Source organism: Cygnus atratus, chromosome 4 (assembly GCF_013377495.2).
Source record: "Cygnus atratus isolate AKBS03 ecotype Queensland, Australia chromosome 4, CAtr_DNAZoo_HiC_assembly, whole genome shotgun sequence".
Classification (NCBI taxonomy): Eukaryota; Metazoa; Chordata; class Aves; order Anseriformes; family Anatidae; genus Cygnus; species Cygnus atratus.
The window spans coordinates 9894359-9921457 of record NC_066365.1 but is presented as its reverse complement, the minus strand read 5'-3'; the positions used below and the strand labels follow the sequence as shown (position 1 = coordinate 9921457).

The 27099-nt window shown below is 37.2% G+C and overlaps 1 protein-coding gene across 1 annotated transcript in view; it reads left to right on the top strand.

The window, feature by feature from the left end:
- GRID2 (glutamate ionotropic receptor delta type subunit 2) overlaps window positions 1-27099 on the top strand; it is a 728283-nt gene that overhangs the window by 488109 nt on the left and 213075 nt on the right. Inside the window, exons 6-8 of the mRNA XM_035541219.2 lie at window positions 6942-7115; window positions 11603-11764; window positions 19556-19675. Coding sequence (XP_035397112.2) covers window positions 6942-7115; window positions 11603-11764; window positions 19556-19675 — 456 coding nt within the window. The remainder of the gene's footprint in view (window positions 1-6941; window positions 7116-11602; window positions 11765-19555; window positions 19676-27099) is intronic.

The following is a 27099-nucleotide window of genomic DNA, read 5'->3' as shown; positions in this document are numbered from 1 at the left end:
CAAATTACACAGAAATATAAATATTTCCTCAATGATGAATCTTGCATGATATTATTTATTTATTGCAACAGTTTACCAGTTCAGTACTAAAATCACAATCCCCTCGCTTCAACAGTGCAAGATTTGGAAATGGAATAATTTACAGGACCCCTAGTGTGTAGTATATAAAATATACTTCACACTCAAAGCCAGTCCTTTTGATATGGTTGTCCATTAACTGTTGATGACCACAGTACTTCATATGACTGTGAAGTGATCTGAGAGCTCTGCCCATTTTTCTGCAATTGGTTACACAAATCTTCTGTAGTGAACATGGACATCCATGATTGTGTTCGTGTATTAGCAAGATCACTGTCAACAAAGTAACTATAACAATGCTTCTCTTGCCATCTGATTTGAAATTTTAAGATGCTGTAATAGAGTGAAAAGGCATTGTTTTGCAAAGTCTACACGTGACAAATTCCTTGCCATGAGATAAATAAACTGTCTTTCCCCCTTCCCTGTGCCACGAGGATACAGCATACTGAGTATAATAGCATGGAAGGAAATACCACCTTCAGTTTTGAGATTTTGAATCTACTTAGGTTTTTGAAGTAACATCTGTTATTTTAATTGCTTGCTTTAAATGCTGTAATGCATAGAAAGAGTTCCTTAATTTTTATTGTACCATTAGATGCTATTTTAGGTAATACAGAAAATTTGCTTGAAGACTGTATCAAAACGAAAATGCATATGTGGAAGGAGGGGGGTTGTTCCTATAAAATGAAAGGATTCATAATTTGCTAAAGCATAATACATCTTATTAGTCCTTTGCAAATAATACAAATCTTCTCTGCCTGATCAGTGCATTCAGTTGAGGAAGCACTCTCCAAATAAATGTTCCTATTTCTTCAGGGCCTTAAAGCAGATGGTACAATTCTGTATTTAAAATTTGCAGGAGTCATAGATTTGAATGTAATCATGATCAGATATGCCTTAACAAAATGTGAGAATGGATTTTTTTCTCTCTCTCTGCCTATCTTTCTCTCTGCTTTCTTCTTTTCCTCTGCACAGTAGTAAGTGTAACCTTAAAAAGCTCCGGGTAGTAAAATTACATTTCTTTATTACTCTTAAATCACAAATGCACAGTAAGCCTAGATTTTATTTAGTGGAACCGAAGAAGGGACATTTCTGTGATTGTCATCAGTTTTCCTTCCTCTGCTCTTTTTTTTTTCTTTTTAATGAAAGAAATGTCCCTTTTTAAATTTTAAATCCATTTCTGTCTCAAGCATTTTGCCTTGTTAAAGCATTCAGGGACATCATAATATGCCCAAGGCTGCCACCAGTTCTCTATTACTATTGTTTACTCAAGGTGACTCTAAAACACTTTACACTGCCTACAGTAGCCGTACAGGAGGTAAAAATATTAATGCTGCTACAAAAGATTGGTCGGGCTTCATCTGCAATAATATGCATGACTATGACCAACTGTATTAAAATAAAACTAGAACAAGTGCACAGAGAAGCTGATTTGTGTGAGAAGAGACTGGAAAGGTTGGCTTGGTTACCCTATGAAAACAAAGACTGAAAGGGGATATGCTCTCTGTTTACATATTGAGTGTGAATAAATGTGTCCTTTTCAAGGAATACAGAGGACAAGGTTGCCACAAAAATAAATGAGTTCAAAATTGACAATGAATAAAATGAGGGTGAAAGTTAGTAGTAGGTTTGTAATTACCAGAAGTGTCAGAGTCTGGAAAAACCCCTTTGACGAGAAGCATGTTTAAAAAACTAAAACTATTTTAAAGAACAGTTTATTGGAAAAGATCCAGTGACAGGTTTGTCTGTTATAGCACAGGAGAGTAATGGAAACCTATGAGGCTGCATTCAAAACCTGCCTTCAGATGACCATGTGTTTTTCATAGGAGAGGGCTGGTCATCAACTGATGCATTCGACTAGTTCCATTGTGTTTTGGCCCATTGAACTCCAGCACTGAACTTCAGCGGGATCAGGTCCAAAAATCATAGCTCAATTCCAGAAGCTCATGTAATTCTACATTTGAATGTGGATAATTGATTAATATTAGTGTTAGAGTCTCATTTCAGCCCTTGGGTTTTTCAACAGTGACAGCAAGTCAAGTGTGAAATGCCACCTTGTTTGGTATACCCTCCTTCTCACGCTGATGACAAAGCTGCCAGGTCTTTTTTTCAGACAGGTTAGAGCTGATGGACATGGGAACATTCTGCACATGGGAATGGCTTTCCCTACTTTCTCCAAATGCTCGTACATTATTTTCTCTGTCAAAGTTAAAAATAGATATGATTCTTTTTCTGCCCCTTTTTCTCCATCTTATCTCCCTGCTTTTTCCTCATCCTCCCCAGAATCTAAGAAACTCAGTGGAGATGTAATGGGGCAAATGCTTATGCAGGTCAAGATGTTTCTTAACTTGTCTTAGAGCTACATCTACTTGCACCTTTCCCTCAACTGCTCCTGTTTTGAAAGTGTTGAGGAATACAGGAGGGGCATAGCACAAGTACTGTCATGCTCACCACTGCTCCTGCCAGGCAAGAACAGTGGCACCTCAGAGGCCTAAAGGGGGGGAGGGGGGGGGGGGGGGCGTGGACACCACCCCCATCCTGCTGTGGCCCCTGCTTGTCCTCTCTGCAGCCAGCTTTCAGAGGAGGAAGAAATATTCCCCTCTCGGAATGTGATTAAGGATGTGCTGAGAACATGGCAGTAGAAGTAACTTCTGGAAAATAGGGTATGTCCAATACATGATGAGCTCTGGAAGCATCTTGGATGAAAGTTAAGATGCATCCTTAAGGAAAGATTCTTGTTTGGGGCTTATTACAGGAGCAGATAAATAATGTGGATAAATTCTTTCCCTCCATGTCTCTCAGTAACTGTACAGTTGCTCTATGGTGAATAGTAAATTCTGTACCTAAATTGCTTATCTTAAAGAAACCAAGCTGAACGGCAATATACACCGGATGCCCAGTCTTATTTCCCACTGGAGTATGTGCCTGATATGTTGAGATGATCCGCTTCAGTCCCCCTTTTTCCATTTCATCTGCAAAGACCTATTCATTTAAAATTGCAGTCCTTTCTTTATTTGCTTGTCTACTAGGGTGAAATGGACATCTAATTTTATCCATGTTCAATCTGAAGAAGGACCACATCCCCCTTATTCCAAGTTCAGACCAACAAAAGAAAGGTTTGGAACTATATCTTGTACTTTGGATCTTTCCAGAAAAACCCACAAAACCTAACCTAAAATTATACAGGTGCCAACTCAGTTCAACTTGGCCAACTTTGTGATTTTTTTGACATTTGGTACTTGTATAACAGATCATCTGCCATCCCCATATCATTATACTGTATCCTCCTTTGAAGTGCAAATGAAAATTGTTTCCTCTCATACAATAGTTGCTTTATATAGTTTTCTTAAGTCAGATCCAAAATTCAAGAATGAGAGATGATATTGGAGAGTCATTATATAAAAGGCTCATCACTCTGCCAGTGCCAAGTATTAAGAAACGGCAAAGAAATACATAGCAAATGACTGAAGCTGAGTTTGGGTTTGCATGGCATTGCTTTCCAGTTAACCTAAAATTTGAATTTGTGATATAATCAGTGGAACTCACAGCACTTAAAATGACAGTTATTATTCTATTGATGTTTATATCTTAGCACCACAAGAAAATCTCTATGATGTTTGTATTCTGTTAGTTCCCAGGTGGTATGTAAAAATATGAGGTAGCAAATTAATAATTAAAATGCATAAAAATGCTGATTACAGAAGAAAGAAATACACTTTTGGGAGAGAAAAGATAAATGTTTGAGCAGCTGAAAGTTAAAATCTCTTTTACAGTATTGTTTAGCAAGGTAACATCACCATGCAGGTATAATTTTTTACATTATTAAAACCATTCTAATAGTCTTGCTATTACAGATTGGTCACAGTATGTAATGAAACCAGACAAACTTCTTGTAAACGCTCCAGGAAAGGATATAGTTTAAAATGAAGATAAGATTCTTGAACTCTCCTTTCTGATCTTATTAAAGGAATTTTTAAAATAACACACGCTTTGCTAAAACAGCATATTTTTTTAACATTACAGCTAGTGAAATGATACAAACTAAATGAAAAGACAGCATCTTAAGCTGAGAGAAACCATTATCTATGGTACATTAAGGATTAATCGACTGGAAATGCAAGATATTACAGTGGACACAGCTGATGCCATGTGTTATTTTTGTTTGTGGAAAAATCTATATTTCATAAGGAACATTAATAACAGATGCATTCAAAACTATGGCAATCTGTGAAAAGGAATAAAATAGTTTTACTTTAGTTGAGAGAATTGAAATTAAAATTTACATCTCACATGTTTTTCTTCTGAGATTTAAAGAAAATAAATGCCAATATGTCCAAACCAGATGTTCCAAAAGATTACATTCAAGGAACTTTAACTGAAGACCCAGGAAAAAAACAAATAACAACAAAAAAAAACACAGGATAGTTGTCTCAGTATTTGAAGAGCTTTGTTTACAGAAACTTTGGCCACCTTTTCACAATAAAGAGTCTGTAATTTGCATTCAAATCTATTTCCTGCTTTCTCCAAAGAAATGGGTTTAGAGATCAGGACACTAGAGGCAAGAATGACAGTGGTGTTTAGTTGCAGGCATAACAGTGCAAAAGTGCAAAATCCTTTCAAGAGAAGCTAGAAATACACAAATGAGAATCAAATATTCAATAGATTGTAGGTGTATGCAAGGGTATTTTAAATGCAGGCTGCTAAAGGGAGCTCCTCAAGCACTTTCCGTACAGGGGAATTAGGCCTGTGGCTAGCGGTGTCCCCCAGGGGTCAGTACTGAATCCAGTGCTACTCAACTTACTCATCAATGACCTGGATGAAGGGACAGAGTGCACCCTCAGCAAGATTGCGGAGATACAAAGTTTGGCAGAATGACTGACACAACAGAGGCCTGTGCGGCCATTCAGAGGGACCTGGACAGGCTGGAGAGTTGGGCAGAGGGGAACCTCACGAGGTTCAACAACGGCAAGTGCAGGGTCCTGCACCTAGGGAGGAATAACCCCAGGCACCAGTACAGGTTGGGGGCTGACCTGCTGGAGTGAAGTTCTGTGGAGAGGAACCCGGGGGTCGTGGTGGACAAAAAGTTAACCATGAGACAGCAGTGTGCCCTTGTGGCCAAGAATGTCAGTGGGATCCTAGCCTGCATCAGGAGAAGTATGGACAGCAGGCCAAGAGAGGTGATCCTCCCCCTCTACTCAGCCCTGGTGAGGCCACACCCGGAGTATTGTATGCAGTGCTGGGCTCCCCAGTACAGGAGGGACGCAGAACTTCTAGAGATGGTCCAAGGTAGAGTCATGAAGGTGATTAAGGGGCTGGAGCATCTGTCCTATGAGGAAAGACCAAGTGAGCTGGGCCTGTTTAGCCTAGAGAAGAGGAGATTGACAGGGGATCTTATCAACCTCTACAAATAGTTGAGGGGACAACGTAAAGAGGATGGGGCCAAACTTTTCTCAGTGGTGGCCAGTGAGAGGACAAGGGGTAATGGGTATAAATTGAACCACAGGCAGTTTCATCAGCATTTGAGGAAGAACTTCTTTAGGGTTTGGGTCACAGAGCACTGGAACAGGCTGCCCAGAGAGGTGGTGGAATCTACCTCTCAGGAGATATTCAAAACCTGACTGGATACAATCCTATGTAATATGTTCTAGGTGCCTGCTTGGGTGGGTGGGTTGGACTAGATGATCTCTGGAGGCCCCTTCCAATCTCAACCATTCTGTGATTCTGTAAATTATCCCAAAGTTAAATGTCTGGGAAGTTTTGGGGCGTCAGCTTCTGTTATTAAGATGGGTTATGGACAAACAATTAAGTATGATGGAAAATAAATTCTATGTAAAAAAGCTGAACAGTTTTATACATTGTTTCTCCTTCTTTGCAGAAAAATAGACACAGATTGCCTTGAAAACTGCAGGTGAAGTTATTTAAGTTCTTGGAAACAGCCTGTGTATATCAAATGCCAAGTTTTTATGTGCAGGTTGAAGTTGGTTGTGGTTGCCCCTGAGCCCGTGCTCCTCTCTATCTCTACATTCCCTGAGGGTCACATCTTTCAATGGTGTAAAATATTGTGTTGCCAAACTGCAGGAATTCTTACTATGTAAAGAACTGTTTTCTGATTTCCTTAAGTTAAAGTTCCTGCCTTAAAGTTAACCTCTTAAGCTTGCTTCACATATTAGTGTATATATTTAGTAATTTTTTCCTTTGAAGTGTTTGTCCATGGAGCTGAGAGTTCATCTGTAAGCCTTAATAGGTACCCTATGGAGTAAAAGGTTGGTTTTAAATTAGGTTTTGTTATAAACAAGCACATACACACCTGGAATGCTCTAATGCATTTTCTTCGCTCTTATGGTAAATGATGTTCACTAAGTTGCACATTCTTGATATTCTGTTTCTAGGAAATGAACACTTAAGACCTGAATAATTATCTGTACCTTCACAGCTTCTAAGTAATGCTACACTTAGAAATACATCATGCTATGACTTCCTACCGATTTACACACAATCTGCCAAGAATGCTGTGAAACACTTTTAAGTAAAAGATCAGAGGTAAAAGGAGAGGGGAAAAAAAAAAAAACAACAACAAATGAAACAACTAAGCCGAGTTACACCTACAAAGATTCAGGGAGGTTTGGGTATGGTATATTTTAGACTTTTGCAATTGTTACAAGAGTGGTAGGACAGTTGTAATAAGTATGTATATGTTCTTCTTGAGACTATGGCAGAGCTCAGCAATGGCCATGTAGCAATCATACATCTCTTGGTCCTCTCCGTTTATTTATTCATTTATTTATTTATCATTTATTGGTAAACTGGTAACATTTCTGTGTTTTAACTTTTATGCATATTGTCTTCCTTGCCTTATCTTTCAGGAAATAAATGATTTGGATGTGCAGGAGCTGGTGAGAAGGTCAATTGGAAGATTAACAATTATTCGACAGACATTTCCAGTCCCCCAAAACATAAGTCAGCGCTGTTTCCGTGGCAACCACAGAATATCTTCATCACTGTGTGATCCAAAGGACCCTTTCTCCCAAAGCATGGAGGTAGTTCATATACTGGTCTATTCCCAACACAGGAGCTGTCTTTTTAGAAAAGTTCAAGGTTTTTCCCCCGAGGCTTAGTGTAATTTAATGTTTATTTTTCATGTCCTATCTGACATGCAGTTTAACGTTTCATGGCATGACAGGGAAAAATACTTGGGCAGGGGATGATCACAATTCTGATGGACGAGAACAAATCGCCCACTTCACAAGTGAGGAAAAAGCAAAAGAAAGCCACGCGATCTCCATACAGTGGGGTATTTGTTTTGTTGCACTGCTTGAATTTTATTTTTGTCATCTCCCAGTGAAGAATTTTCTCCCTATAGCCAATGTTTTTTAAGTTGCTGCTCTTCTCTGAGCCATATGTGTTGTAGATAGGAAAGCTTTCCTGGGGACTGCCCACGTCATTTGTTTCAAGTATTTTCATGTAGGCACCTCAGTCTATCTATCCCCCTCACACACACACACGTTAGGCTTCATGATGACAAAGCTATGGCAAATCAGGAATGTGAAATTGCCTTTAAAGGTCAGTTTCACTTTTTCTTTCTTTCTTTTTTTTTTTTAAGGTCATTTATGAACTGGTGAAAAGATGACTGTATTGGCATCGGTGCAGGAGGAGCATATCTGACTTAGTAGTAAAGAGAGCAGGCATGGTGCCAAAAGGGAGAGAATGGGAGAGAAATAGCAGGGTTTTAAAGAGTGACTTTACTTGCTTAAAATGATAAATCTAAGGAGAAAAGGAGAAGCGTGGCTTGTCTTTCCTTGTTTCAGGTTAACTATAAGAGCTATTGCTTCACTAATTGCTCACAAAACAGCCAGTAAGTGCCTACTGATGACATGAAAAACTTCAGCCATAGTACACTGCACAGTGGTCCTATTAGTGGTCTTAAACAGGGCTGCATAAGTTCAATGGATGCATAGAATATCCGTAGGGGCTATTTAGGAACTGTGAAAAATTTTTAGGTTGTGCTGTTCTGTTGTGGCAGTGTTGTCCTAGGGGAAATTTTTGGTAGTCTATGGATAATACATAAAAATGGAGGGTGTGATTACGTGCAGCCACTAGAGATTGCAAGGAACAGTTTTCATGAACTGAGCTACTAACTAGAGCAATGTGAAAAAAAAAAAAAAGAATCTTGTTAATAGGAGGTTTCACATTTTGTTTGTTTTTCACTTCGGCTTAACTTTCATTTCACTTCAATGGTGAACTGACTTTAGGAAAGAAAAATTCTAGAAATCTTTTTTCTTTTTCTACAAATTGGCAAATTCCATTTAATGTGTTAGATGGGACGTTATTATACCTTAACCTATGCTTCCTGATCAACTTACAGCTTGGATAGCTGTAATCTTCCTATCCAAAGCTTTTATAACATTTCAGTTCAAAGGAATGATGAAATTTTAGTTTAACTGTTTGCACATCTCAGTTTCTATGTTCTTGCTTTCCCTGAGATGGCTGCTTTTCATTAGTAGCTAGAGAAACAATACCAAATAGTGACAGGAAGAAAAACTCTGGCGTCGTTTCCCCTGTGTCTTCATATGATGCACAGACATTCAAGTAGCTTTGGGGTTTGTTTGCTGTTTCTTTGTTGTCCCCAACAATATTATAAATTAACTTCTATTCCAGTGGGGAGTTGGGACAGTTTATAAATTGAAATTTCTAATGATTTTTTAATGCCATCGAAGTGTGACTAATCAGAAATATTCTCTAGAAATCATGAGGGTGGATTTCTTTTTTTTTTTTTTTCCTGAATTACTCCCCCTAAAGGCTGTGTGAATAATTAATTTTTTCATCACCTTAATTAAAACACTGAAAAAGAGCATGGTGAAGGTCTCTCATTATGTCTCTGGGATTGGCCTAGTCAAAACAACAATTGCTATAAATTTGTATCACTTTGGAAGCCTCAAAAAGCACAGGAAGTCAAAAAAATTGATTCACAGAATTATTTACTACCATTATCCTTTCGTCTAAAAGCTCTGTGCAGTAGTCAAGGTATGAGTAAAATCAGCATAGTTAATGCAGATTAATCACTCCTACGTAGTCTGATTAAAAGAAATATCTTTCTTCTACACTTTGGAACAAAAATTAACATCTGAATTTTGAATTGCATCAAGAGGAAGTTATCCAGTTAGCTTGATAATGCAAGAGTCCTGCCATTAGTCTGAGAGACTTGGAATGGATAAAGTAGCAGTAATGGATACCACGCAATGAATCGAATGTCCTAGGAAATATATGTGGAAAATGACTAGAACTTTCAAGTGACTTTAAGTTTCAGCCCCACTGTGTGTGTTGGCACAGGTACTAAAAGAGCATACCTCTGGCAGTGGAATGGAAGGCTGATTGAGAACCAGAAATTAATTGTAGTGTCTTTATCATTGTGTTATCAGTGATTGATTTCTGTAACTGCTGAGGTGAACTATTAGTAAAGGAATAACAATGCTTAATAATTGCTGAACTCTGTACTCTTGAGCCCTATTAATACTTGATGAAGGCCCAGCTATATTACTCTTGGATTAGTAAGTGCATCCTTCCTGATGAACTGTGACAAGAGTCTTCTATTCCCATGATATTAGGTTATGGAAGCTACCTTGAAAGCAATGTCATTTCGCTGGGAAATGATGACTTGGCATTTGTAGTCCTTCATGTATCAATTTGATCTCATTAGTGGCCTTATTGTCTGTGCTTTCCAGAGTTTTGTGTGGTGGTTGGTTGTTTTTTTCCCCTTTAGTGAAGGCATATTTAAAATAAACATATCTCACAGCATAGTAATAAGTCCTTCTCTCTCCCTCAAACAAATGTCCCTCTGGTGATGACTTCTTTGGGGAAATATGGTTTTAGCTGAAAGGCTTTAACTCCTTTATAGGTTTAGAGAATAAATAGACAAATCATCCAAGTTATTTTAAAAACGCTCAATTAATCTGAACCCAGATCCTCAGTCTGTGCTTCTAATCCTGTCATGCACAGTGATGCCTGGCCTGTGCATCTGCAGGAAGCAAATTAATTCCTGTGCGAGTACTGAAATGGAAATAAAACCACTGGAGTCACGGAATGAGCCTGAGTAAGAATTAAGAGCTGTATTCCAGAAACAGGGTGTGAAGGATCACGGTCATTTAAACGAAAAGTAAAATAAGGATCAGAAGTTCTGTGTGTTTGTGATATGAATGTAAAGGCAATAGGGAATCCTGGGAGTTTATTGGGAGGGGAAAAAAGCAGACCATGAGATCTTCTTCAGTAAGATGTGGAAGGCAAAATGCCCCAGGAAATTCTGGCCAGCTAAGGAGATAGATCACCTCTTTCCTGGATGCTCTGCAGGGAAGGAGTCTGTCACGAAACCTTTCTGTGAGAACTGTACAGAGCAGATTGCAGATGACACAGGCAAAGCCAGCATAAAGATGGAATTTACATAAGAAAATAAATAATAATAATTTTAAAAGGCTATATGGAAAGGATTAGACAGGAAGAAAGGCTTTTTTTTTTTTCCCCCTATTTTAAGGTGATTTGCCAATTAACATCTTAGATCTTCAGCATTATTGTGCTTCCTTGGCATAAACCTGCTCCCAGCAGCTGTGGGACTTTCCCAGTCTTTGGATATTTTCACAAGGTGGAATAAAGGTATTCTCCACAAAGTTGGCATAATTTCCTATTGTAAGCTTCCTTCTGTTAAGGTTTTGAGCTGATCAGCTGTATGTCAGTACAACTGACTTCGTACTGTGTGCATTTAAAAGTACATATATAGAAATGGTACCTGGGTAAGTGGAATTGGCACACGAGTAATTTCTTTTCTTGAGTTCCACTGCCTTCTCACTGATACCAAACTGGAACTTCCTGACACTGCGTGCGTGTAAATATGCTCACAGTGAAACGTGAACACACATAAACCATAAGACCTTGGTCCTGCAAGGAATTAACAGCCATTGCCAAATACTCTGACAGAAAACACTGTAAATTTCAGAATTAACATGCAACTGCACACAGCGGAAGATTTCGCTGGGTCAGATTTTGTACTAGAAATTGCCTCCATCAGAATTGCCTGCAAAAATCAGGAAAAATAAACATGCTGAAATTATTTAAAAATTTTCAGAGTTGCTGTTTTTCAAAAGAACAAACAGCCTTGAACAGATTTTGATGGTGTCCAAATGTCTGGCAACTGAAAAATTGAAAATTCCAGGCAACTGGTTAAAAATAAAAAGAAGTCTGCTTACAGTCACGAGCAGGGCTTTAAATCCTCCAAGTGGAGCTGTGCCAGCTATTGGACTGCCTGTACTTTACGTGTGTGTAGTTTGTCGCTGCAAATCAATTGTAGCATTACAGACCTTAGCTGCTATTTCTACCAGAGCCAAGGAGAGGACTTTTTGACTCTTATGGTTTCTTCTTAAAACCAAATAAGTCGTTTAATTACCAAAGGATTATGAGAGAGGCAAAACAAATGATAAATTCTAGCTGCTGGCAGGAGACCACAAATAATATGCTAACACTCTGTTTTCAATGTCTGCAGATTTCCAACCTGTATATATATGACACTGTCCTTCTGCTGGCGAATGCCTTTCATAAGAAGCTGGAGGACAGGAAGTGGCACAGCATGGCCAGCCTGACCTGCATCAGGAAGAACTCTAAGCCCTGGCAAGGAGGACGATCCATGTTGGAAACTATCAAGAAGGTACTTTTTTCCAGTATTTCATCATCTTTGATTTCTAAAATACTTGCAGTAGAATTTCCATCTGAGATGTGTACTGTCCTTGCCAGTACCAGTAGTTGTTTTTTGAAGCAAAAGTTTTGATATATCTACAATTTTTGAATGAAAACTCTTTAACTGTTTTTCTTTTCTATGTCATAATGAGTGTATTTGAAGTGAAATCAGTGAGTTTGTTCACCAAAACTATCAAACACTAGTAGAGAATAATATCATATTGAAAAATTATCACAGATCAGGAGGTAAACCAGAGAAATGTACTATATTTATTATTTGTGAAATAAAGAAAAAAAAAGTTGGACAATTACAGGACAATTACACTCAGCTGGTGTTCTGTGGAATTTGTTGTTGCACTGCTATTGACATTAATATATTGGCATAATAGAAATGAGAGAAGGAAAATGGATGAATATGGAGTCATCTAGTCTATACCTGGCCATTGCAGAACTATTTCTTAGATTAGACAATAGATTAGACAGTGCTTTATCCAATGTTAAGTTCTCACTATTTCTCTGTGATTATTACTTCATACCTAACTCATGCTTATTCCCCAAATGATTTTCCTATTCTTCAGCCCTTAAGTATATTTCTCCTACTTATTCCCTTTCTTCATGATGTTTAAAGACTCCACATACTTAGAAACAATTTTCACAGCCTTCCAGGTCAGCATTTAGTCAAAATATGCATAGGTTGGTTGTTTACCCTTCCCTGTAAGTTATTCTGTTCAGCCTCCTTATGTTATTGATGGCTTTCATAAAACTGCCTTCTCATTCGTCTGCATGTACTTTCTGGTAATGTGTATTTACATTTAAAGTGCTGGCAGTGCCTGCATTGTAAACACCAAAAAATAGGACAGTTAAAAATAAAAATAAAAAATTGTGCTTTAATTATGTCTTTCATTAAAAGGACATAAAGATAATTTTAAATATAATGTTGTTTTGTGAAGTTGCTGTTCTGTATTAGGTCTTTACAGCAGAAATTATGATGATGTAGGCAAAATGTAAAGCTCTTTGGAACACTGCTTCCCCCCCACCCCAGGTCCAATCTGCATTAGCTCCCAAATAATGGTTCAAGGGCTTTCTTTGGTGGCTGTCCTCAGTTACCATTCTAATAGTTGGAAGTCATGAGACTGCAAGCAATAATCCAGGACACATTTCTTATTACAGGGGCAGGATATGGCTATAAGTGGCTCTAAAGAGTATCGCAGGGCAATTTCAAATTCACATTTGGCAGTCTCTTGTATTTTAAGCTACTTTACAGGCAAGGCTGATTCTGGAACTTTTCTTATCAACTTGCACTTTGTAAATACTGTGGTGCACTTTTTCTTTAATAAACTAAAAGCTGTTCCTACTTACTCAAATCCAGATAGGATGCCTGAGCCAGAAAAGTCAAAATACCCACTTCCATGTTAGAGTTAGAATTTGCTATCTAAACTGAAGTTTCAGGCAAACTCTGGTAGTTCTGCGAGCAGTTGTAAATTTTAGTTTTGAAGTGCTCCACCATGAAAAGGACTGCTGACTGTTTTGTATTTACAAATATTTGCTTGCTTGTGACGTTTATGAATGTGAGACTGATCCTGTTCTCCTACATAAATGTCCTTCATGCTGTGTCTCACCACTATTGCATCTTTTTGCGTCTCAAACAGCCAGGGTTTATTCCATTTCTGATATGTTGCCCTAACTAGCATGTCCAGTTTATCTTCTTCCAATTCCCACCTCTTAAAATGGTGTGATTAATAAAATAAATTCCTTCTAGTGGACTTTCACACCAGAGCCACACTGTCTCGAAGATCTTTTTTTGCAGTACTTCACCCTGAAATGTGAATAGAAAGCCATCAGTAAAAATATGAATGCGTTCAAGAAGGCAAGAGCAAGTTGAGGTTCAAGGGATGTGGTCAGCTTGGTAGAAAGTGAATTGAACACTATAGAAATTTGTGACATGCAGTTAACCAAACTTATTTCCTGTTGCTTTTGGGTTTCTCTACTAGTTGAATGAGATGGCTTTGACAATAAGCCATTTTGCAGGTGTAAATGGAAGTGTACAAATGTTTCTTGCACGCTGCATTGTGATGACTAAGATGAATTTATGGAAGCAACATGATAAAGTTGAAAGTCAAAAATAAGCCCAAAACTGCAGGCATAAATTTCCTGTGTGGATACTAAAGATTGCTTCAAGGTGCTGGAATTGTACAGGAAAGAGGAATTCTGCTTCAGTTTTGTGATCTACTTTCCCTTTGAAAGCACTGACCCGGTTATTTAGAAGAACTTCAGGATCACAGTTGTGTACTTTTTGTCTCCTATTATTGTGGAACATCAACTAAAACCAACAAATTAAAAGCATTTCTGAAAACCCTTTTCCTTAATTTTAATCTTGAAGGAAAACAGGAAAAAATGGCCATGTGGTATTTAAGTGGTTTCAGAGTAGAAGATTCTGCATTTTCATCTTGAAATCACCACATTTCAAAGATGTAGTGCATACTGGAATAGCATTGGAAAACATTGCTATGGCTCAGAGCAAAGATACACTTGACATGTGCCTTAAATGTGCCTTGAAAAAGGATTCCCACCCCCTGCACAGTTTTAACTGTACCTTCATAACAATCTGTGTTGCATAGTTGGAATCACAGTCTCGTCCCATATCGCCCCTCACTGTAATTTCAGTGGATGGTCAAGTACAGTGGTGGTGGGGAAACAGTTAAGGAATTGATGCCTAGTTCCAGACTGCCTGCCTTAGAAAAGGACTAGCAGTGAAGTAGCTGTTCTCCTGTCAGCAGCAAAGTGGAGGTAATGTTGCCATCTTACTGCTACTCACAGCTTCTTGCCTCCAAGAAAGCAGAAAAATGGGTTCTAGAGGAAGCTTTTCCAGAAGAAAATCTGTCTTCTAGAATCAGAGATCATGAAATGGGAATATCTGGCAGCATTTTAACTGCCAAAGGAATCTCTCTCTGATTTCTGGAGGGAAAATAAGAAAAGAGATGGGAAATCTGTATAAGCTATACACTGAAGAAAGTAAGAGAAAAGGTTGCTGATGTACCTGCAGCCCCACTTGCTAAAAATAGCAGAGTTCTGGAAGTAAATAGAGAAAATGGTTTCTTTGTGATTAATGAGCTAGTATGGAAGAGCAGGGAACAAGGGGGGATTAAGTAGTTTCAGGGATTTCTTGAAATAACAGAATGGCTATCTGAATCATTCCCTATTGTAACTTGTTACTTGAATACTTCTTGAATACTTGATTCCTGGGTTTCTATTCCTATAAACAACTCCAAAATCTGATTTACCGTGTGATTTCAGCTGATTGGACAGTCTAAAAAGCCACTAAAATTAATAATAATAATAAAAACATCTAATATCTGTTTCTGTCCATTCTGGAACTGAACAAATAATTAAATTAATCAGGAAATACAATCCTACTAATGAATTTGGACAGCTCTAGCAATTAGACCAAAATTCACTTCTGCAATAGGAACTATCCCCAAATACGTGCCCAGTTTTTTTTATTTCTCGGTTAAGCTATTTCACTGTGAGAGTAATAAGTATTAGTCGAAAATAATTCTACTGTTGGAAAAATTAATCTTCCTGAATAGCCTGAGAATAAATGTAAGTAGGATTATATGGAGGATCAACTCGGAAAAAATGACATCAAGTTACTGCATATATCTTCACTCTCATTTACCTGATCTCTTCCCAGTCACATTTGCTTAGCTCACTGACAAACAACAAATTTTTAGTACTAGCAGCAGCATAGAGCTGTTCCTTTGTGGAAAATGTGCTGCAACTTTGCTGTTTCGTGAATCATGGGCAAGAATTGTCAAATGGTTTGGGTCTCAGAATTGTCAGTCATGTTCAGGGATGACGTGAAAAAAGATGCCAAATTTTTCTTCAGACAGTGGTGTACACTCTTTTTGCAGGCACCTACAAACAGTGTCTTTAGCTGTAATAATTTTATTACATATTTTAATAATTTTTTCAATATCAGCTTTTTAAATGTGAAAATCATATCTGATGCTTACAGCATTTTTTATGCCTATAGCCACACTTTTTTCCTTTTTTTTAATTGCAAAATAGCTAGTGTCTGAGCATAACCAGAATTTGAAAAGCAGCTTTGTGAACAAGTTAAATATTTTGTAACTGATGACTGGCAAGCTGACATTCCCATGTGAAGTCCTGACTACTGGGTAAATAGTACTTTCTTCAGGGACTTACTTACAGTATAACAGTGTCTAAGCATATATAAATTGTAGTTTATCTTGCCAGTCTAGAGGGGACTCAAGTAGGCTTTGACTATATTGCCAGCTTTATAATAGCTCTGCGAAGCCCAGAGCAGTAATCAGAAACATAAGTAAAACATTTTTGTCCTAACAACTGACATTTCACTCTTTGGTTTTAAATGTATCAGGAAATTGCATGGTTGTGGCTCAGCTATAGAAGAATTTTAGAGTAGATAATAAATCTGTCTTTTTTTTTTTTTTTCCAAATAGCATTGTTTCTGTAAGTTAAATGGAATGAAAAATTTATTTGGCTCTTACCCATTATCTTAATTAATGCTGACATAGTTTGAAAAAACCTCATCAGGAAGTTAGTGGATCAGTAACTGTCATATGGATTGCCATTTCCACTGTGATCTCTTTCTACTTTGCATTAGAGGAGGGATATAAAACACATGCAGTAAATCAAGGAAGTGTTTGAGGGATCCACGCTGTGAGAGACTAATGTGCAATGTACGCAGAAAAATGGGAGCAGTGTCCTGAAGCTCTCACTAGGCCATATGCTGTGCCATTCCCTCAGCGATGAGCAATAAAACAAGCTCATGTGCCAGGCAAAAAAGGTTGTGTGGGTCAACAAGAACCAGCAGATTTCCATTACAGGATTTCCTGGCCTGTGGGGCTGAGGCAGCAAGGCAGGTCACAGGTGGAGCTGAGGTGTCAGGACCTCTAAGACGTTTCCTATCAGATTTTACTGTTGTTTTTCATTATATGGGTGGTTCCACACTGTTTTGCCTCTGTTTCTTCACTTTCCAAGTCAGGAGCATTTCTACAGAATCTGAGATCTTATTACACTTATTTCTAGTGTACACAGCGTAGGAAAGAAAACTCTAATCAAAGACACTCTTACATGACAAATCTTCAAAGCATGAGAAAATTACCAAATAGATGAATGAGAAAACTTGTTGTTATGGTTACTGCTGGATTTCAGACAGATAAAAATAGCTTACAGACATGCAGTTTGTATCTTGCCCCAACATTTACAGCCATTTAACAATCAAGGAAAATAAACTTACACAATGGTTTTGGATAGATTCCATTTCAAAATCCAGTAGTACATCTGTTGGCCTGTACTAGTTAGGGGCCATGTCCAAAGAAACCTGTGTTTTCATAAAAGGTGGATTTCATTGCTTCAGATGTAACCGAGGTGAACTCCTTCTTCAAATGATCTTTTTTTGATCATATTTTCTCAAATAAGAGACAGGAGTCGCCAAAAAAGAGAGAGCAATTTAATATTTTAGTCCGAAGTATCAAAAATCACTTACATTTTAGAGATGCTTGTATCTTCATGTTCCATAAATTACTAGGAGCACTCTCAACCAGGAAAATTAAGTAACTTCACTTTTCTAACTTTAAAATCCCTAATTTAAAAGCACTTAGCAACAAAATAAGTGAAAAAAAAAAGAGGTTCCATACATACTTTCTGTTGTACTGAGCATGTATGTTAACGGAACTTTTTTGTTTCCTATTTCTTTTCTTTTATCATTTCATTCCAGAGTTTTCACTTGCTATTTCTAGACATTGCATGGGGCTAACTTGAAACCGTTATCCATCTCAGGTGGTCTATAACAGTCTAATTAATTTTCATACTCAGACCCCCATGTTCGATTCACGTTGTGGGGGCAAAGTTTCAGGAAGTAGAATAGGAAATATGAAGTAGAAGTATAATAAGCGCGGTATATGGTATCAGCTCAGTGGTGCCGGAGTAGGAGCAGGTGTAGGCTGTCCGGGAGGGGCAAGTCAGCCAGGTGGAAGTTTCTGGAAGTCAGATGGAGATCCCTAGCCTTGCAAAACTGTGCTGTTTCACAAGCATTTCCACATTACATATACCATGAAATTCTGGCTTAGTTAGTCAGAAAGACAGATGAGCCTGTATGAGGAAAAAAGATATGTACAACAGGTTGGTTTTTTGTTGTTGTTGAAGAATAGTATGTAGTCAAATGAAATTTACAGAAATTTGTTTTGTATTTATGAAACTTGGATATTTACCTAAGGACAAGTTCAAATGATTTTACAGGTAATCACAAACTCGCTGTGTCTTTACTCTGTACCAGCCAGAGGTACACTATCCCAATCTAAAAGCCATGAGTGTGTGATTATTACAGGATTGTGCTCAAGCTAACAAGTAATCTCAGTGTTGTGCTAACCATATGCATCAAAATTGCCTGGATGACTTGTAGTCATGCTGCAAAAGACTGTGTGGTCGTACCTTTTAATCAGGATTGTGTTTTTTCACTTCTAGTACTTCATCTGAAAAATAGAGATTATAGAAAAGGTTAAAAATACATATACATGCAAAGTATTTTCTTGTTTTTAGCTGAAAATGACACCTTATGAAATATGTAGAAAATGTTTCCCTGACAATGTAAATCTCTAATCTTAAAGTTTTAAAGGTAATGATGAGTAAATTCCTCATTTTTACTATAATCATACTAATGTTTTACAAAAGATCAGAACTTCAAAACTCTCAGTTTATGTTTTGAAGAAAAGCTATGCATTTTGTATGGTTTTATAACAGAGGTAATTATTTTTTTTTCTGTGCATATATAAAATGTTATTAAAGTTTCTTGGATAAAGTGGGTTAAACATTTAATATTTCCTATATCAAAAAAGTGAGGAAATTTTCTAAGGCTAAAGGTTTTTATTGTAGTCATTTCACATGGCACTGTTGATTTTGCAGTTCCATGTTATCACAGTTTTTATAAAAGGCTGAAATGTTTGTCATGTTGAATTGACTCTGGAATATATTTTGAGAACCGTTATGGCATGTATAGCCATTTCAGTTCTGATTCTTTATAGTAAATACTCATTGTTTCATCTTTAGTATTAGCCCTTCTGCCTAAAACGTAAAACAAAGTAGAAGCAAGCATGAAAATATGCTGCATTGCTGTTTATCTGATGCATTCCTAGTTCTAGAGAAGATTTGTGGAGAAAAACAAATGATTATATTCAGCTAAACAAAACCTTCATACCCTCATCACTTGTATGGATCACATATGGTGATCTCAAAACACTTCTAATTTAATCCAAAACTCAACCTGATATCTTGTGGAAACCTGTTTTGGGTGAGAAATAATGTTTGGGGAAAGAACAAACTCATTTTTGTATAATTTCTTTTGTATACTTGTCTTTAGTTTTGCTTCCACTAAAACTGGTTGTAAAACTGCTTTTCTTGTTATGGGATTAGAATTTAAATCACTGTTGGTACAAAGAACAAATGTTGGCATGCAAATAAGCTAAAAGTAAGACTACTGCTTGTATTGTATCTCTTAGCATTGTTGAGTTTGATTCTTTTGTGAGGAAATTTAGTAACAGAGGGACAATTTAGGGTTCAGAATTTTTAGGGAAATGTGGTCTTTATAAAATTGTCCTAATTCTGGTAGTTGTATGTGTGTAAGTAGCACATAAATCCCTTGAAGAAAGAAAAGATTGTTATAATTGGCTACTTCTGAGTTTTCAGTTTTCTTTTTCTTGTTGTTGTTTTTATTTTTCAATAGGGTGGAGTAAATGGTTTGACTGGAGAACTGGAATTTGCAGAAAATGGGGGGAATCCCAATGTTCACTTTGAAATTCTGGGGACAAATTACGGAGAAGATCTTGGCAGAGGCATCCGCAAGGTGAGACTACATATTATTCAATCAAGACACTACTTTTTACTGATAATTTTTTTTTTAACTATCTTGTGTGCCAACCTGGCAGAAAAGTATTTGATGACAGACAACATGTTATGTATGGTTGAGAGGAGTAAGAAACGTGAGAAAAGTCGTGAACTTCTAGATACCCATCCATTTTATTATTGCAAGGAGCACTGCAGTTGACCAAGGTGTTGTTCATAATACACAGTATGCTAACTGGCTAGTAGGCTGTTGCAAAAGACTAGCAAAGGCTGTTGTTTTGTAATCCTTGCAAGCCATTTCAAAAATATCAAGTTTTACATTGGAAGATATTTAGAGCACTCAGCTTTATACTTGATGCTTATGGTCACATCAGGATGCTTTTTGTTAGATGATTAAAATTCATAGCTATAGGAAGAGAAAATCTGTTGTGAAATAGACATTTTTATAATTTCTTGTCTTCACTCCTATGGCAACATCCTGTACTTACAAACTTTTACAGCAAATATGTAAAGTTAGGTACTTAGCTGCCAGACACAGTCCAAATACTTTGACTGAGATTGGGTAAACTGCGTACATCTAGAGCAAAAGAAGAAGGTCTCTATTTGCAATTCATATCCTTAGCTTTGTAGGGACAGCCCCCTGTCTGAGATGGCAAAAGTAGCAAAAATCACATAGTAACTTTTCAGAAATGAGAAGGGTAGATAAGCTTTTTCAGGAGCAGCTCTTCTTCAAAAACAGACCTTCTGAAAGATAATACCAAGATTTTTTAAAGTTAGTGTATTGGATCATGCTGGTTTTTGTAGGTACCTAACCTGAAGGGATTGTCTCAAAGCAAATGATAGAGAAAGTTATCTTAATATATATATACTGCTTCCATGTGTCAGTGTCACTATATGATGAAGTACATCATTTGTCTGCATACCTTCTGCAGTAATAGATAAGTGCTCTGAAAGAAGAGAGAGATAAATAAGAAGTTAAAAGTGACTCTCAACTCCTCTGATTTTCATCAGAATTATTATTCCTTTCCTGCTGTTTCTGGCTCCATTGTATCATCTGTTGTCAATAACTTAATACACATGTGCCTATAGCTATGTCACCTTGAGCAGAGATCCTGACAGATGCCTCAGAAGCTAAATGGGGCTGGATCTTGTTTATATTTGGAGGGGCACTTTGCAAAGCCTTCAGGCAACCAGAATGTTGGATGAATCTTTATTCCCTCACCTACAAATTGAGTCTGTTTCAACATATTTGGACTTGATTTATTTTCCATGCTATGCATTTAGGAGCTATTTATTTTTTAGACCAACTAAGTGGTCTTTCCTAAGACAAATCTGTTATGTCTTGATTTAATTTAATTGATTGATTTTTGTTGGTTTTTGACTTCAGGCCTGTCTGGGCGAATGCCTGACTGCAGCATGCAGTTGTGTTCTCCCATTTCACAAAAAGATAGAACTGAGAGAGATCTGTAGAAAGGACTTGGAAATACAGAAATGCTAAAGGACTTCCTATCTTTTCTAACTCCTTTTCAGTGGTGTAATTTAGATATAAGGCAAAATTTAAAGTATGGTATAGTTTACATCTAAAGAGGAAACTAATGAGCATGGGCACACAAGTTGTGCAAAGCAATGACATTCCAAAACAAGCAAACAGGCTTTTTGAACCTTCCAAGTTTATTCTTTATTGCATTTCAAGGACAAAGAGACATTCATTGTCTTTGGAAGGAAATAGTTTTTCAAAGAGAACAGAGTTTTGCACAGAATATAATTAGACCGTGAAAATCAGTGTCATAAGACCCTGTTCAGAAGAAAAACAAGGTTAAAAAAATAAAAATACATTTTTTCAGTTTCTGACTATGTTTGGCAAGATGAGCATTTAAATTTATATAGAGAGATTATAAGAAATTTTTCCTGTTGAAAGTTGCACTATAAATGTCTATTTTCAGAGTTTTATGGTGCACTGCAGCTAAAATAAATAAATAAATAAATATGTCCAGAGCAGAACAGATTTAATCTGTTCCAATATTTTTTTCTAAATGACATTCAGTGATCCAGAGAAAATTCTTTTCTCTAAAAGCTTTCTTTAGAAAGAAATTTCTGTATACATGGTGAGAACTGTTCCTGAATGTGTCTTTCAAAAAAAAAAGATCAAAATAATTCAATTAAACATTTATTTATTTATTTACATATTTATTTCAGTTGAACCATAAAAGTATTTAAAACAAATATGGTATTTATAATCAATGTCATACATACAGTCAAAAACCAAGCTTTGGGGATCCTAAAGCATTTACATCAGAGATGAAGAATAAAATAAGTTTTAAGGTGAAAATGCCAGATTTTGGTTTTAGTACTTTGACAAAAGTTCATGTATTTTGAGATTTTACTTTTCAGATTATGAGCCACTAGTGTTGGAAGCAAATTGTAGTAATTACAGGAGTCAGATGTATTTTTGCTAGTCACTAATTAAAGTACTCTTCAGATTTTCATGTATTTAGTAGTCTGAGTACAGAACTACCTAACCATTTTTACTTCTCAGCTCTAGTGGAAGCAGCTGCAATTAGTAGACTGAAATTTCTAAACAAATGCATCTTCCCTAATTAACGTGTTTCCAAGTACTTTTGCAGAAGATAATGAAGGGTGAAATCATGACAAAAGCCCCTTTGAAGTCATTGGGACCAGAAGGTCACACCAAGTCAAGTGTGTAAAGAATTTTTTTTTTTTTCCTGAGGAATAATCAATTGATTTTAATTAAAGAAAGTAACATTTTAAAAAGCACTCAGATTTCTCAAGAATCCAGATTGTGTTTGAAGTAAGTTCTGTTTGGGTCCCTAAGTTATTCAGTTATCTCTGAAAAGTTCACCTATATTTACAGGTTAATAATCCTGGGACTCAAGAATACAAACATTTTAGGAAGCATCATGAAGTTGCATGTGTGTTTGTCTTTACTGCCTAAATTAAACCATGTACCTAGCAGAAACTGTCTGCAAGTCCCCTCCTTCAACTTTCATGGGTTACCATCACATCTGGAAAGCAGTGGGAGCATTGACATGAAAGTTCATTGTGTAAGGAGCTTTCATCTAGCAAGGAATTAACAAATTCAGCAGTGGGATTTGCCTGAAATACAACTGATCTCACCTTGATGTACCGTTACATCTGCAAATACCATCCATCACCTTGCAGACTAGGGATTGCTTATGTGTTGCTGGGGTCGGATACTGTGAGTAATACAGCCAGATCACTGCCAGATACTGATTTTATTGAAACCAGTGGTGATACAGTTCCAAGGAAACTGCAGAAAAACTCTTGCTTTTTTACATATCATGCTGTGGCTTGCATTTGTGCAGATATAGTTATATTCAGTAAGAGACACGGGAGTATTTCTGACATTTCTCTGCTGGCATTTGTCTGTTGGTATTTGACATTTGAGTGTGTATTCTTTGACATTTAAATTTCAGTGCAATACTTTTATCTATACTGTTGAAATAAAAGCTGCCATTCCACTGAATAACTGTCCAACAAACAATTGAATGAAAGGGAGTTGATAGCTCAGAGGAGTACTGTCCTGTATCTTACTGGTGTAGAAAACAGCATTGCAAAAATAAAGTGGTTTTCTTGTTTCTTCCAGTGCTCCTTGTAATCCAAAGTGGGCTCATCCTCAAAAGCTTTGAGCTAGACCTTTTGAAGTTTAGAGGACTGTCTTGGTGTTCCCACACTGTTTTTCTTACCACATATGGTCATTTGGAAACTGTACATTTTGCTCTGCCTCTCTATCCCCATTAGTGTACACCCACCTCCAATGTGTTTCCCTTGCCTTCTGGAGATGGCTTCTGTCATTTCCTCCATGTGGAGACATGAGAGGATGTGCCAGGCTCTTGTCTGTCTCCCTTGCTGCACCACAGTGTCCTTGTCAGGGCTTCCTTTGCCTTCAGATCACCTAGGGATGCCTCAGAGCAAGGACCAAGCCAGGAGTATGCAGGAAAACAGATTACCTGGGAGGGGCAGCTGAGTAACCCCAGATGCTGTGAGGCTGTAACATTTGTCTGGTAGGATGTCAGGGCTCTGCCCAAAAAGCTTTTCATTTAATGCCCATAAGGAGGACGTGTTATATATTTTAATCCAAGGGATATCTGTAGTGCAAAATATTTAATGTGAATGTAGGTGAAGGCGGCCTTTGGCCATAATGCCTAACAGATGTGGTGTTCCTCTCTGCTCTGCTAGTTTGAATGATGGGACATTCCCTCTGGTGTTAATGCATGCAAGTTTTTATTTTACAGATTATTTAGGGTTACATGGAACATTTTATCGTTGTAATATTTGTTCAGAGATGGGAAAATTGTACTGCACTTTTTGTTTTCATTCTAGTAAAATGATTGCTACATCTCACCTAATCTGAGAATAGTTGATTACAATAGTGGTATTGCCTTGTTTTCCAGCCTATCATTTTTTCTTACATTTGCATCAAGAAGCAACATACATTACAAATGTATATTTGGCTTCCCTCTTGCAGAAGCTGCCGTCTCTTCTGCTACATTTAAAACTTTTTTCTTTCATCTTTTGTTCCCTTTTGCTTCATTAGTTAAAAAGAGGAGTTAGGACAGCTCTGCTGACACCTGTTAACTAGCGCTATTTAATAACCAAGAGCGGACACAGTATTTTCATCTTGATTGGCTACTTGAGGTAAATTACAGGTTCACTGGTTCCTTTTGTGATCATGATCAAAGGTAGAGCTCTGTAAAAATTTAAAAATGTATATATATCAGCACTTGGTACTTTAAGCTGTGATCTGTTTTAGCTGCTTCTAAAGGCTGATGTGCAGTTTATGATGTGACTGAAAGATACACTTGCAATTTACAGAGACATTGTTGAAGGTGTATTTTTTAGTGAGTTGAAAAGAAATTTTGCTGTGTCTACCTCCAGCATTGATAACAATGACAGACCTGGCAAAGTACTAACATGATGCTCTATTTAAAGCAACTTTAAATACAGCCCACTAAAAATGAGATAAACTACTTAATACTAACAGTAAAGAAGTAATTAAATACCACGGTGGATTGAGGCCGGCTGTTCTAGTCCAGTGCTTTACTTACTTCTTCTGAAGAGTATCATTTCCTTCCTTTACTTAGTGCTGTGCAATGAGTGAAGATACAGTGACTGATCCTTCCCTTCCTGTTTGCTTCCAAAAATCTTTTGTGAAATTTCAATTTAATCTAATTTGGCTAGAAAACGTTGGGAATTTGCATGTTATCACAGTGAAACTTGTGTTAGTAAGGAACAGTGACTTACTTGAAAATGCACTTCTGTTTAGTTTAAGTCAATCTAAACAGACATTGCACATATTGGACTTCTGGAGACTAAAGCAATGGAGATTGTATTCCTGAATTTGATAAGTTTAAAAAAAAATCCCTGATTTGCTTTTGAATAAAGCATATTCTTTTAAAATGTGAGACTGCAGAAAAAGACACAGAGACTGACTCAGAGTAATTTATAGCCTACCATCTGCAGAATCTGTTAGGTTTTGGACTCTCTGACTCCGATGGGAAAAGAGATCTGAATCCTGGTGTTGGACAGTCCAGTCGCCTGCCCTGACCCCAGGCTGTTTGTCTGGACAATCAAGTATTTCAGTGTTCATAACAAAGAGTGAAGTGAAGAAGTTAGAAATGGATTCAGTGATGCAGTGAATGCAGCCAAAGGAATATGGAAGACCAAGGTTCAAGTCCTTCTAGTAATCCTTTATTTATGCAGAGCAGCTACTATAGGATGTGTTATGAGCAACCTATATGTTCCCCATGAGTTATTCACCTGTAGAGTGGGACGTCCACCAGGAATAAGGAGCCTGGGTCAGATTTATGGGCAAAATTAGCTAGAACAGAAACTTTCAAACTCCAAATAAAAGCCTACAAAGCTAAGGCAAGATTAATGCTATAGCAACATGGTATCCCACCTGTTTCTTCTAAGAAGAAGGATGGTAAACTATATCTGCTGAGCTCATGTGCTCAAGCATTCAAAGGTCAAGGGACCTGTCATAAAAAGGAAAGCTGATTTTACACTGTGAGTCAGGTAGGTGTCCAGGTTTCTCAGTCCAGAATAATGGTTGGTTAAATGGCTGGTTAAAATGCATCTCAAGCAATTAAGTTATAGGTTTATGCAGTTTTCAGCATGCAGATGGATGGCTTTAGCAGTGACATTTATAGAGTTGGAGGAGTTTGAAGCCCCCCAAATCTTTCAAGCCTCCTAGTAACTGTAGCATTCTGAAATGAAGGTTTTACTCCTGCACTGGGAACAGTGGGGAAAAGAGAAAATGCAGTATGGCAGGAAGGGACAGTGCAATAGAACCTTGGGGAGAAGCATTGGTGTCAGACAAAAAATTCCCCTTGGGACGTTGGGGCTCTGTTGTATTTCTCTTGGCAGTTTTGGCAGGGATGAGTCCATCTCTATTTTGCTCAAAATTTCCATTCTTGTCAAAACTAATTTAAATGTTCTTGCTGAAAACTGCTTTTGGTGGATTGGGAGCTGCCTATTTTGACTGATTGCTCTCATTAGAAAGAAACAAATATTTTGTATGTGATTTAAATTATATAGTTTTGTATTTTTTTATTCATTTTTGTTTATCAGGATAAGAGGTTTCATTTTATCCCCTTCCTGTTAATAATATAGTTTTCTTGACAGCAAAGAACAGGAAAAATATTTCTCTCTTTCAAAGTTGTGGTTTTAATTTCCTTGAATATCTTGTTATGACAATGGACACTTGAGAAAGATCAGCCATAATAAATAAATAAATAAAAGGTACTAATTGTGTCTGTAACTCCTGTTTTCCATTGAAGCTGTTAGGCAAATACCTAACCACAGAGGCTTTGCTGTGATTATTCTGTATTTCAACATTGGTGTAAGAGCACGGAGTGCCACAGAATTTCACTCTTTTATTTATATCAGTAAGGATTTTTATAATAATTATTATTATTATTATTTTGTCCTACAGTATTCTAAAGAGCAGAAGTGCTGTGAGCTTTTTTTTTTTTTTTTTTTTTTTTTTTTATAATGTGTGTGGGAAAGACAATTTGGACTGAAACGTTGGTCAGGTTAATGTAGTGTATGGAACTTGATTTATATCCTTTACCATTAGACACTTTTCTTTTCCTCCATTTTGGGGTTCCACTTTTCCCTTTGCCCTGGTTACATTTAGCCACAGGCTGACCAGACCAAGGGATTGTTTTTCCAAACTTGATGTCTGTAATTGGTAAGCATTTACAGTTTGATTTTTTGGGCAAATTTTGAAATATCCTTGCTATGGTTATATGGCTTTTTCTGCTGTGTTAGTAGCTGTGAGAGCCTCCCAGTGAACATGGATCTGCAAAAGTGGCTGGCAAGTTGTGGATTTTCATCCTTAAACACTTGAGCTGAGCACATTAGCTTTGTAACTCACTTTAG